The sequence below is a fragment of the Chenopodium album genome, chromosome 9 (genome assembly GCF_948465745.1).
Source record: "Chenopodium album chromosome 9, dcCheAlbu1.1, whole genome shotgun sequence".
In the NCBI taxonomy this organism is placed as follows: Eukaryota; Viridiplantae; Streptophyta; class Magnoliopsida; order Caryophyllales; family Amaranthaceae; genus Chenopodium; species Chenopodium album.
The window spans coordinates 57,737,704-57,752,367 of NC_137842.1; the positions used below are offsets into that span (position 1 = coordinate 57,737,704).

The 14,664-nt window shown below is 34.2% G+C and overlaps 1 protein-coding gene across 1 annotated transcript; it reads right to left on the reverse strand.

Moving 5' to 3' along the window:
- Positions 1 to 12,324: 12,324 nt before the first annotated feature.
- Positions 12,325 to 13,032, reverse strand: LOC145557780 (uncharacterized). The gene has a single exon (XM_081618958.1). It carries the CDS (start codon positions 13,030 to 13,032, stop codon positions 12,325 to 12,327), a length of 708 nt encoding a protein of 235 aa, XP_081475084.1.
- Between the last annotated feature and the right edge of the window lie 1,632 nt (positions 13,033 to 14,664).

Sequence of the window (14,664 nt, forward strand, 5' to 3'; positions counted from 1 at the left end):
GGGTGACCCAAAAATTAAAAAAAATCTATGGCTCGACTCTAATAATAATAAAAAAGGGGTTTGATAAGAAAAAAAAAATAATTAAAAAAAGGTCAATAAAAAAAATGCACACATAAGCATATAGTCACACATGATGCAATGAAGTTCGCAACCTAAAGTCAAGTTCTATGTTCGACTATGGTCAAGCTTTTGGGTGTCAAAGGGTACCATGGTTAAGAGTTTGGACGCGTTAGCAAGGCAGCTTCCCTGAGGGTGTATGCCAACGGGCGGCTCCGCGAGTTCGTGATGAAATCGAACTCGACTCCATGGTTTGGGTGGATTTAAAAACTCGGATGAACCCTTATTGCCATGAGCGTTTTCGGGTTGATAGAGCATAAATCCCCCGGGCTAGCCACATACGTAGAACACGTACTATTGTGGAAAAGTAGGTAAGCTAAAAGGCATATGCATATGTGATAATGCCAGTTAAATCACAGGAATATTTTTCAAGAATCTTTCAAGTCTCATCCACTCATCTTAATTAAATACCGATCACTCAAATCAATAAATAATCAAGAATCCTCCCCAGTGGAGTCGCCAAATTGTAGGCGTCGTTCGAAGTGCGCCTACGTTAAAAGCATGTTGTGAATATGCTTGGCACTCATAGGAAGTGGAAATTGACATTACGATTAGGGACAACGATTAGGGACAAATAAAGTAGGGAGCTGCCAACAAGTTTTTAAGGAACTTGTAAACCGTCCACGGATCATAAAAAGGCAACCACGATAAGGGACAACGATAGGCAACAACGATTGACCCGTGAAGGTTACACCCCATTCATAATCCATGAGATTACTAACTCCATATGGTTCGGAACCACGAAAGGAGGATCGGGGATGATGGTACGAAGTGAGTCATGGAGTCACATTCGCCCGTATTGGCCTCTACTCGATTCTTATAGTGAAAAATGATTCCTGCGATCTCAAAGGCATACAAACAAAATATTCAATTTGCTCCAAACTATTATTAAGCTAAATTGGTTGAATATTAATGCAACATATAATTCTAAAATATTGTGATCACTTGATTAAACAACAAGATTAAAAGTAATCTAAACCGGTTGTCCAAATTATCTTATTAGGCGTGATTTTCAATTACATATTCCCATTAACATGCAATATGGTGATCATAAAAAATACAATAGAATAAACATTAATATTGGAAGCAATTTAACAATAATAGTGTTAGCCAAATCAAATAATAATAATAACAACCCTAATCATGATACTAGCAATATTAAAAATAAAATAAGAGTAATTAAATTAATTAATTACTCACATTCCGCGCGTTCCTTTAAATTGCTACATCATGAATAAACTGTTAGTAACTTCAATAAAAATATAAAGTAAATGGAAATTAAATTAAAGTAGAGTTGATTTGGTCCAAACCCTCAGTCAATTATACCTTTCACGCCTTGGTTTAAGTATAGAACTTTGGGTATTGTATGAACTCCTTGGAGTGCTTAAGGAAGAAATGATAGAATTAGAAATATAGGTTTAAGGCTTAGAATATGTGAGAGAGAGAAGAGAATGATTTTTGGTGTAAAGAGAGAAAGAGAGAAGGATTTGATGATCAAGCTTGTTGATGAATAAAAAAGGGGAGATATGACCTCTATTTATAAGAGGAAAAGAGGGGTCGAATCAAGAAAAGATAAGAATTCGAATCGGATAAAACGCTTGCGATAGACAGCAGTTTTTGCGGTTTTTATTTTTATCATATCTTTTGAACCAGAAATCGGAATAAGATGAATAAGATATGGTTGGAAAGATCTTGAAGTCTACTTTCTAACCCAATTGAAATCAGATTAAAATATTTTGTAGAACAAAAGATATAGCGGAAATAGTGAGACGGTTTCAGTTTTGGATAGAGTTTGACATTTTATTCATATCTTTTCCGTTATAGCTCGGAATTGATATTATAATATATCATTGGAAAGATAATTTCAAGGGCTATCCAACCATATAAAATTTGGATAAAAACTATAATACACGAAAATAATATCTGTCTATCTTTGAACGTCTTTCAATTCGGATATAAATAGGATTTTCAAAAAAAGGAGTTTTATTCAATTTCAAACTATTTAATCTTATCTTTTCAAAAAGGATAATTAAGATCTTTTAGAAACTTATAGAATCTTCCAATTAATCCTAATTGGTTTAGGAATGAGATTAAATAATTTGGACCCTCCACATGATCATTGGGTCGTAGGTAAGGCGGGCTTAGGTTCGGTTTGGGCTAGTTTAATATTTTGGCCATAACTTATTCGTTATAACTCGGATTTGGGCTTATAATATATCGTTGGAAAGCTATTTTAAAGCCCCATCCAAATATTCAATCATTAGACCCTGATTATGGACCAAAATAAACTGGAATAAACGTTTTTATAAAAAGGACACGAAATGATTGATTTTAAAGGACACGAAATGAATTATTTTGGGTTTAAAGGCACAAAAAGAGGAAAATGAGTTATGGTTTGGGGAAATGGGCTAAGAATTGGGTTGGTTTATGAAATGGAAATATGGATTTAAGCACTCCAAAAATTAAATACTCAACCCGACCAATAATGGCGGTGAAAGGTTGTTCATCATCGGGTTTGGTTTTGGGGAGACATTTTAAGCCCAATTTCGATGAATATTGAGGAATTTATGGCCAATTTATTAAACTGGGCCCGGTTTGAGCTTTATATACGGCCCAATGATCTAGGGGAGGGCCTAATATGATTTATCATTCCTAATGTAATTAGGAATGGTTTTAGTCTTCTAGAATCTTCTAGAAGGTTCTTTTCATTCCTAATTCAATTAGCATTGATAAATTGACTTTTGACTTTTCAGAGTTTTAATCAAAATCAAATAGCATTTTCGAGGAAATTATATGATTTTATCCTCCAGTACGGCAAACTTATCTGATTTTCGAAAACGCGTTGGAAATAGGCTTGGCGCCTGACCCCAGGCTTTGGCGCCTGGCGCTAGTGTTGGTGCCTAGCGCCAGCTCTGTTTTTTGTGCGTCAGACTCTATTTTGTTTATTTTATCTTTTTGGCTAATTTTCTCTATAAATAATGTATTAAAAACTCCATTTTCATTCACCAATTCTCACGAATATTCACCTACAATCAGTTTTCATTCGCAATCATTAATTCTCTAATTCTTTCTTAATCATTCACCAATTCTTATCAAGTTTTCTTGATTATTTCATCTCTCTCTCTTTCTCTTTTCTAAACTTTGTTTTCAAATACAAAATTCCGCATTCACAAGATCTAGAAACACCTAGCCATATTCGAAGTTGCCTTCGCCCTAGACGTGAAAGGTTTAATTTCTAAGGGTTTGGTCCCAAATCTCTATTTCAATTATTTAATTTAATTGTTTAATTTATTATTTCCCTTGAAGTTACTAACGTGTGTATTTTGTTATTAGAAAGAGGTACGAGGCATCAAAGTAAGTACTTTAATTGATTTATTGATTTTATAATGTAGAAATCATGTTTATATTGTTATTATGATAGTCCTAGTATCATGTCTAGGGTATTTTTAATATTTATTATGATTGTTACGATGCTTCCTATGTTCTTCCTAATATTTATGATTGTTAGTATCATGTTAGGTCTAAAGATTTGATTTTTATTGCTTAGTGACATGCTAGGGTTTGTTATTAATCTTGTTAGTATCATGCCTAGGATCTTGCTATTATTATGCTTTAATGTTAACATGAATATGATTATGTTTATAATTGTTATAATTTATGATGATTATGAATATTATTATTATTATTTTGATGATTATAATTATTGTTATGATGATTATTATGTTGCTTGATTATTTATTGTTATTGCTTGATCACGCCTTTTATTGCATGTTTAAAGGGAATTTGGTACTTGTAATCATGCTTAATAAGATAATTAATAATCTTGTTAGGGTTAATTTCGATTATAATTTCAAGTGATCGCCAATAATAGATTTATTTATGCATTAATATTCAACCAACATAGATTAAACATGTTTAGGGTTAACCTATTGATTGCATGTTAATTAGAAAGCGCACATGAATACGATCAGAATAAAGTAGAGGCCTATTATTAGGCCAGGTTCAATCTCTTTTAGGTTGGATTTGTACCTTCATCCCCGAACCCTTATTTGGTTCTAGACCTTATGGAGTTGACGATCTCTTAGATCGTTAAGGGGTGTAACCTTCACCCTGTGAACGGTTTACAAGTTCCTAAAACTTATTGACGACTCTTTTGCTCTATCTTCTTCCTTTTGGACGCCACCGTACTTTAGTGTATGATCACAGTGGGGTTCAAGCTAGTGGGATTCTAAGGCTTGAAATTATTCCCTACACGCTAGTTTTGCTTTTCTGGTTGCTTAATGCCTCCTTTTGGATTTGTAGAATAATTATACTAAATCTGCCACTCATATTGTGATATCTAGTAGTATTCGTACTTCCGTATGAGAATAGTTGTCACCATATTAAGTTTGTTGGGAATCTTGGGATTGTTTCCCTTCCCTTAATTAATGCGTTTAGATTATTGCTTAATCTCATTTCACTTTGTTAATTGTGTATTTCTTTCTGAATTCCAAGCATATGCAATGGATTTGGTTTTTCAATCCTTGGACCCAAAATGGGAAGTCGGTACAGTGACCGCTTGGTGGAGAACTTCCCTACAAATGGCTCGGCAAGGGGACCTGTAAGGTTTAATGTATTCTTTTTGGGGAAAGAGGAAAGTTAGTGTTGTTTGACGATTTATAATCTATCTATCATTGTATTTTTAGGCACAGATGTGGTGTCCATATGTTAGGCGCGGTTAAGCGGAATGCAGAGAGGCTACTTACAGATGTGAAGTTGGTTTGTTTTACCTAACTTTGATACATGCCCTTATTAAAGTCCTGTTTTAGATTAAATATTTAATTTTTTTTTTGTATTTACTCTCTTACAGGACGATGACATTAACCTCCAGAGATCCTGGCTGTTGTGGGAAGATTTGATGTCCGAGTTTAACGAAGTTCGATCTGATGTTGTGACACTTCTTTCACCACAGACAAAACACGGTGCGATCTAAGTAGTTTGGGGGGCAGAAGTGTATGGACTAAGTCCTGTTTATTGGGGGGGGCAGAACTGTATGGACTAAGGCCTATTTTTTTTTTGGGGGGGGGGGGGGGGGGCAGAACTGTATGGACTAAGGCCTTTTTTTGGTTGGGTTTGGGTCTTTTGTGACATGGATACTCAACTCAAGTTGTTGTTGTACATATTATGACTTAATTGGGCGTAGGAGTATGGTTGTTTAGCTTTATTTTAGATGGTTTATGGGCTTTTTTGTATTAAATGCCATGGCTGGCCCAAAATCCTCTCCATTGTGTACAAAGATGAACTATATTTAACATATTAACCCGTATAGCTTTTTAAAGCTTAACTCCTAATTATTATTTAAGTCATTGCTTCACTGACTAGCCATGAATTGTTCATAAAATTTTCATTTCAATTTAAGTAGTATTGTTGCAACTTCAGGCCGGAAGATTAAGTAAACTATTTTTTTTCGCCACATGAATACAAAATAAATTCCCTTTGCCATTGATTAAGTAAACTATTTTTTTTTTTCGCCACATGAATACATTCATAACTATTACAAAATAAATTAACAACTTTGCAACACTAAATTCCCTTGCCATTGATTTGGGCTTTGTTTGACTTCAACCATATTGCATTTGTTGCTAATGTTTATAATTGCAATTCCTCCACAAACACCTTCTGGTTCTGCAGTTGATGAGGAGTAGTGTTGCATATCTCGTAGTATCAATTTGAACATGAAGTTTGACACACGTGTTTCAGTGAGGACTACGATATCTGGTTGTAAGGTGGGTATAACTTTGGCAGCTCGGGAATGGAAGAATTGATCAGGCATTCCTTTGCAATTCCAGAAAAGAATTTTGAATTCTACTTTAATTTTAGCACAACAAGTTTCTTCCCTATTAGAATTGACTTCCAAGTCACATGTAAATGTTCGACCATCTCTACCATCAGATGTTGTGTTGACTGACTTCATTAACATCAATATGCGTTTGCCACAAAACCTTCCCATGGAGAGTAGCTCAATCCTATCCGAGAAGCTTTTAAAGGAGGTGGCATACCTACACCCGGTAACATATTTTGTCACGAAGTTGTTCATTCGAGTGAAGTTGAGTGCTAATACACTATCTATTCGAGTAAACAAGTCCTCTATGGTGGCATTACTAAGTAACCACTCAAAGTACACCTTAATTTGTTTCGGAAACAATGCAAGATCAGACATGTCTAGAACATGAAATGGCCGAATTTGACCATTTGATAGCACTTCAACTAGGCTACTTGAACATGATTCTATTTTGTATGGATGAGAATGAAATTCAACAACTCCCTCTTCCGGAGGAACCTTACTTTAAGACTATTTTGAGAGGTAGAGGTAGGAGACAAAAGAATACCAATTGATTTGGACTTCCTATTTGGTGACTTGAAAGTGGAGGGAACCGGCTTTAAAGCGTGATTCCGGAACATTTCCCATGGAACAATTATTTCATTCATGGTTAATGTTAAAATAAGAAATGAAAGGTTTTTCAATATTTTGAAGAGTGGTAATATATTCAGGTAAAGAGTGGTAATGTTGGCGGGAAAACATTATATGTAAAAGACCAACATTTGGAGGGAAATTATTTAGAAGCTCATATTCTCATATTTCATTGGTTGTAGTGATAATTTAACTTATTGTAAACATGACATCCATGTATTTTGTTCCACTTCTTTATTTCTACAACCCCTGTACTTCGTAACAACCAAAACAGTATTATTTCAAAATATAACAATATGTAATAAACGTAAACTGTATTTTATGTGAATATAACAGTATGTATTAATATGTAACAGAATTACCAAGTTCAAGGTCATACCTAAAAATAAGTGGTGAACAGTAGACGTACAATTATATGTGTTGTCTCAAGTCTGCTGCTTTTCAGCCAGAAGTAGCTTGTGCAGGTGGTGAAAGTCAGCTTCATTGGGTTTTGTAAAAATAAAAGCAAAATTTAAATTGCAACTAAATAAAAGTACTTAGGCTACATTGTAGGTTCAGTTTGAGTTGACAACACAATTACATATTCTGCATATGGAGAAGCCCCTTTAAATGCAATAAAATTAAATAAAACAGTAATTGATAAGGAACCGAATAAAAACAATTACATAGATTAATAAGTCCTTAACTAAAAACATAAAATAAACATAACTAGCCTCAAGCCCTTTGGAAAACAACATAGCAGTTCACCTATTACATTAATAATGACATAATTAGCAGATCTTAACATAAAATGTTATAATTAACAATTTTAGTAGACTGGATACCAAACGAAGACTAGAATAAGGAAAGCCATCTTTGCTAAAAGATGGATGACTCATCAAATCTCAGAAATCATCATCATCATCATCACTGCAATCACCCCTGATCTCAACCTCGGATGTGGAAGAACTACGACACCAATCCTGACCATCATCACTGGAATCTCCTTCAACCTCGGATGCAGAAGACTTGCGACACCAATCATCGTGTACTTTCTCACCATAGGTTAGAACAGCATTGGACATGTTATCGACATAAGCGTAAGGAAAGTCATCTTTGCTATACGGTGGACGATTCATCAAATCTGGATGATTGGTAATGTCTACTCCATTGATCGTACAAATTGCGGCCTGGAAAGAGTTGTATTCCATTTGATTGTTCTCAAAAACTTCTACAAAATCACTCTAACCAAATTTGAGCCACTCAACTGTTACTAAATTATTTTTTGTAATATGAGCAGATGCAAACTCTCTCCCAACAACCAACAACACCCAACACACTCCATGAGTACTGATGAGGTAGTCAACAACCGCACTCCACTCGTCAAGTCCCATGAATAAAGTCAAGAAATTACATAGGTGGCGAAACTTAGGGTCATTGTTGTTGCAACGCCAAATATAACGACGCAACTCTCCTAAATTAATTGAAAAACATATCTTGTACAACTCAACCATGTAGTACATTAAGAAATAAGCCTCTTTCAGGAATTTCAAAGGATTATTTATCTTAAAAGGGCTTAAGTATGGAAAATAGGGATGAAACTCCAAACCTTGCATTACAAAATGGGTACGTCTAATCGTAGCCAATTGATGGGAGAACATCAAGGAACGGTTACGAGCTTTCAAAGTTAGATATCCCAACAAAGCTTGAATAGGGGGTGCTCCGTTGAGGTGTGATGTTGCTAAAGGAATGATTGTTTCTACCCAATTCCTCAACGTCGCCACCATATCATCTTCTTGTTCTTGAAGACGGAACGGAGGTGAAATGAAATCATACCATGTTGGATTAAAAGGTTTAACAATAGCCAATAATGTTAATAATGTGGAAGTTGAGTATGTAGCCATTGTTGGGTGATGGTAATGGAGTATTGATATTTGAATACTAAGGTGGGATTTAACAAATTTAGTTGGCAATAGAAAAGAGTGTCAGATATACTATGTTTGCGTTTTACTGTAAGAATTGATTACAACACTGTAGCAAATAAAGAACTTTATCTACCAAGAAATTAACAGTATCTAACTATAATCAAACAGTATAAAACTTAAATATAACAGTATCTATCTAGAATATAACAGCGCCTATCTAGAATATATAAAAGTAAAATAACAAAATTAACAAATATATGTAAGTATTAGAATATAACAGTATCTTTAGATAGTAAAACAGTTTCAACTTATGATATAACAATATCGATTTATAATATGATAGTATACTTATGAATGTTAACGGAATTCATATTAAAACCTATATTATTGTATATGTAAGTGTTATATTATATTGTTATACATATAAGTAGTAGATACAAAAACTATGCGGAGTGATTATTATGTATGTATTAGATACAAAAGCTTTGAATTTGATCTGTCTCTTATTTGATTTTAATTAAGTTAACTCAATTACCTAAGACATAGAAGTTGAATTGTTTCCATTTCATCGGAAAAGAACTTTCGGGCAATATAGATTTACCAAAAATATAATTGGACCTCTGTCATTATCATTCATCAATTCAATTACCTTATTACAAAGTCTCTTGCCTTTATAAGACTTGTTTCAACATTATATAAATTGAATACAAGTTTAATACCAACTCTTTCAGATCCTGCTAGGAAAGAGAATAAAATAATAGTATTGGACATACTTTTAGCTGTTTATGCATAAAAATAGTTGTTTATCAATAGTAAATGACGGTATAGATGATTAACATAAGAACTTAGGTTTTACTTGTGCTACTTTACTATGTCGGTGCCACTTTAGTTTTATAATTTGTAAAATCACTGGAGGATCAGTTTAGTATAATGTTAATATACTAAACTGGAGGAACAGTTTAGTATAATGTTAATATGAGTGATAAACTTCAATTTTCAAATTAAATTATGTAAATAATTTAGCAAAACAGAGGGGCTATTCAAAATTAATAATAAAACTTAAATGACAATAATAAAACACAAATTACAATATTCGAATGACAACACAAGATTTACCATTGTGATAAACAACCACTATGAAAACAGTACTAAGTTACATATAACAGTACTTGAAAATACGACAACAGTTCATTTCTTAAATTTAACAGTACTTAAAACTTAATAACAGCTTAGTTGAACGAAGCCATCCCATCTTCGTCCACCGCACCTTGGTCATCAATACACGGGCCACCTTCCTCTACGACCCTTACAGGCTGTCAATAAATTAGATTTGTTATTAATTCATTTACTTATGTAATAACATATAAATCACAAATAAAATTGTTGTTATGAATTAATATAAATTAATACCACAATTCCTCCCGTCATTAGGATCGGTAATTTGTCAGAGCCTTTGATATGGACTTCCTTTGCTGTACTCTTAAATGTGTCCCATATGACAATAATACCCCCACTTAAGCCCATGCTTTCAACTATCTCCCAATTCATGGTATTCCCAAAGCTATTAGCCCAGTGACTGCATGGATTTTGCTAACTCGAACTTCGGTTAGTATGACCATGGTTGGATGATGGAGACAAATCAATCTTGCAAGGTTTTCTTCAAAAGATGGTCTACTGACACCTCTAGTGTTCCACACTACTTCCTCCGTTCTGTTAATATTGCAACAATTACCATATTAGGAAGTTTCACAAATATTGCAACAATCCTATTTTTAGAAAGTTTTTAATTTTAAAATTCCAATTTTACCCTTACTCATGTCATCTAAATACCCTTCAATATTACCCCCATTAACTCTTAATAACACTAACATCACACTAACTTTTCCCACTAGATTTATTAACCACAGTTACCACACTTCTCTAGAATCTTCATTCTTTATTACATTTACCCATGTTCTTCCCCAAAGCTGGTATTCATCAATCATCCCCAATTTTCTTTCAAACCCAGATCAAGGGTTCTTGTTCTTCACCAAAATTATCAAAAAAATCCTTTATTTTTTTCCACTATTTTGTTGACTCTTTTTTTTTTTTTGTTGCATGCATCGGTATACAAATCAATCTCGTATTTAAGCTCATCAACACTTTGAAAAAACCAGATCTAGAGTTCTTCAACTACAATTCAATCGAGGCTTCAAATCAAGGTGCTTTTCAATAAAATTACTTGATAGTCTTTGTTCTTCAACTTGTGTAGAAAACCATCTAACATGTGGTTTTATTTTAATCTTTAAAATAATCTAGAACTTGGTTTAATAAATTTTGTTTTTAGAGGCAAGATTATGTTAATTTGATTGTTTGTATAGTGACGGTTGTTGATAATAAAGTTATGGACCAGTGGACCACTTTGCACTGAATATCTTAGCTTAATTAGTAGTGTTTGTGTTGATTTCTATTTAAATAAAAATAAGTTGGTATTTTTCTAAAATAAAAGAAATTAAAAATCTTGGTGATGATGGAGTATCATTTTCCCTTACTTGTAAATGGAGCAAAGAAGGTTAAAATTTTGGTTATAAACTAAGAAAAAGACTTGATTTTTTTTTAGAAGTAAATAAATTAAAAGGCTTGATGATAATGGAGTATAAAGAGCTCTTTTTCTTTTGTTTATTTTTTTTAGTAATCGTTGTTTCGGTTATAAACTAAGAAAAAGACTTGATTTTTTTAATTTTAAAAAGTAAATAAATTAAAAGGCTTGATGATGATGGAGTATAAGAGCTTTTTCTTTGGTTTATTTGTTTTAGTATGAGGTGGAACGATGGATTATCAGATGAAACCGATTCGGGGTATGTTAGAAGAATGCGGAAGGGAAAACATCCAAGGTATCCTACTGATACTGATTATCAGATGAAACCGATTCGGGGTATGTTAGAAGAATGCGGAAGGGAAAACGTCCAAGGTATCCTACTGATACTGATTATCAGATGAAACCGATTCGAGGTATGTTAGAAGAATGCGGAAGGGAAAACGTCCAAGGTATCCTACTAATACTGATTTATCAGACAAAGATGATGATTGTGTTGAAAGTAGTATGCAACCAATACCATATTGGGAAATACCTTGTCCGTCTGATTAAGAATGGGAGGCTGTAAAAAAAATTGGAAAGGTTACCTCCAATCTTCAAGTGATGAAGGTGAGGTAATTGAAAAGGCTGAACCTAGAACACCTCATCCTAGATCACCTCCTCCTCAAAACTCCAATGTTGTTGCTCCAGAAACTCCGGAGGAGATACAGAATAATGGTAACAGAATCTTGCATACACGTCCTGGCACTTGTGTCTTGGAATCATTCTATAACAATACTATTACTCTGCCGCAAGTTGCAACTCCCCCTTCAAGTCCTAGTGAATCTGATTCAAATGGAAGTTTACCCCTTCTATCATTCTCTAAGTTCGTCCCTGGTATTGTTCTATACTTTGTACTTCATATACTTATGTAATGATTAACTGTGGTATTATGGTGTTGCTATATATTGCTATTGGCATGCTCTATTCATAACACTTCGAACGTATAAATACACATATCATACATTCATACAAAGTATTTTCTGTTATGATGTTTACAAAAGTAGGGTCTATTATGCCTTTACAAAAAGAGTTTGCATAGCACCTTAACTAAAACAGGGTAATACATTGAAAAGCTAACTAATTACGTAAGCATATTGGTTTTACTAACTAAACAGATTTTCCAATATGTGCGTCCAAAAAATAAATATGTTTTCCAAATATTTCTTTCCTTCAACTCCCAAAATATTGATTTCACCCCAAAGTGCTGATCAGGGCATATTGTCTTCAATGTTGCCTTATTGAGCAGCAACATTAACCTCAATATGTCCCTCATTAAGGAACGTAGATGCATGTCCCAATAGATCACATGGCACTTCTAATTGCACTGGCAACAATCCCAACCTTTCAAGCCTCTTCTTTCCTTTATGCGGGTTTTTGTACTTGTTTCCGCCATTCACTTTTAGAACTTCAAGCATACAGTATTGCATGTGCAGCCATGTGTAGTTGAGTGATCTAGCATCAAACTCATTGTATGCATTTGTAACTGCTTTAATCAAATCATCAATACTTCTAGGAAATTCCTTGTACTGTATGGATTGAATAGCTCTGAAAAATCCCAAATCTAAAATATTTAGGTCATGGCTTTGAGTTGGCTGATTAACAAGTCTAATGTTGAAACCATCTTTTGTAGCAGCTTCTATGAACTCTTTGTCAGTTGGACTGATATGAGGACGTGCATTATCTTGTTGTATCCAAATGTCTTTGCATGCTCCTAGTGGCCATTTTTCTCTGATAGCAGGAAGCATTTCATTGATCAATATTGATCTGATGATATCTTTAGTGACAGATTGTATTGCCTTCGTTTCAATTGTTCCCTTTGCTCTATTTTTTGAACTTCTCTGTGCTGCCACACCTTCAACAAAAGGAAAAATCCCTATCTTACCATCCCAAATCTCCTCCCCTTGTTGTGTAATGTGTGGTCTAGCTACACCAGATCCAAACATCACTTTTCTATAAATTTTTTGCTTTGTGTTGCCCTGTAAGGATCGTCCTCCCAAGGAAAAAGGTAAAACCTTTGAGTCTTGGCAATCATAAAAAAACCATTTTTTTCGTCTATGTGAACCATGTTATACATTGCACTAAAATTTGGTAGTTCATTCACACAACCTGGTATGACACTTTGCATAATGTATTGAACTCTTGTAATCTTGTGGTGAGGGTTCAATAATGGTTTAATGCTGTTAGAATGTGCTCTAAGTAAACCAGCCCTTAACAACCTGTAAACTGTAGAAAAACCCAGCCCTAATGCCTCCGCTAACGACCTTATAGTTGTTCTTTTTTCAATAGGGACAACACCTAAAACTTCAAGATCAAAACCCAGCCTTTTCCTACCTCTTTGTATCTTTTTACTGCTCACATCGATTACTTGTTCTTTACTTAAATGGTTCTTCGCCCTACACCAAATTCTATGGAATGTTGTTCTGTGTACCTTATATTCTGTTGCTAATTTTTTAATGACACCATCTTGGATAGTTTTCCTCCCATCCCAAACTCTCTTACCTTTTCGACTTAGAATCAATTTTTGAGCTATGTGTTGTCTATCTTTATTAGTCAATTCAAAGGTTTTCCATTCTTTTCTCTTATTACTTCATTTTGTTCCATAACTACTACAAATGGATTTGTTTCGTTATCTACTTCAATATCAATATCATCACTATCAGATTCGGAAGAAAATAGTACCTCACAATCTAGCATCCATTCTTCAAAGGCTTCAGATTAACCCATCTGGTACAACTCCTCAAGCTCATAAAAATCATCCATAATCTTCTTAGGTGCAGTGTGTGATGTGGTTGTATTATCTGGAATTGCAGGTGAAGTGTGTGCAGTAAAGTGAAGACAACTAGATGATGATAAGTGCCTGTGTATGCTGTGAAGTGGAAAAATGAAGAAGAAGAAATGTACTTTTGACTATTGTAGGTTGAATCAGAATTAATAGAAGTGGAGTTATGAGATAATGATCTCTGTAAATTTTTTGGTCCCTTTTATAGTACTCCACCTTTAAATTAAAAGTTGTAAAGATATTGAAAATTTCAAATATTTGGTGGGAGTTTAAAATTTTAAGATGTGAAAATTTGGTGGGGTGAAAAAGTTGAAAACTTTCCTCCAAATCCTAAGCCACAGTAAAAAGTGGCAGACCCCACATGGGTCTTCTGTTTAACTTTGCTTATTACTTCTTAATCACATGTGCAACTTGCATAGATTTTTTTCTCTCTCTTCACTTTACTTCTTTCTTAAAATCTGTGCCCAAACCCCTTGTTGCAATAAAAACAGAACAAAGGAAGTATTATGCAACAACCTATGGAAAACTCTAGCAACCCTGGCACGTACTCCGGTTGAAGGCGAACCGTCATGAACCTCTTGTACTTAAACATAGTGTTGTCCCTACCATTTAAAATCATATAGTCGATAGAGGATATACGATCAGTTGAGTAAAAAATTTGAAGTCCGTCAGTGAAGGAGCCCATCACTGACTGAACCTTCTCCAAACCCAAAGAGTAAACCGGGCCCTCGAATTTCAGGTCCGGAGTTGGGTCGGCTATCTTCTCAAGAAATGAAGGTACTAATTTTGCAGCACA

Coding starts and splice junctions, on each gene's coding strand:
- LOC145557780 (XM_081618958.1), bottom strand. CDS start 13,032: ATGTTTGGATCTGGTGTAGCTAGACCACACATTACACAACAAGGGGAG.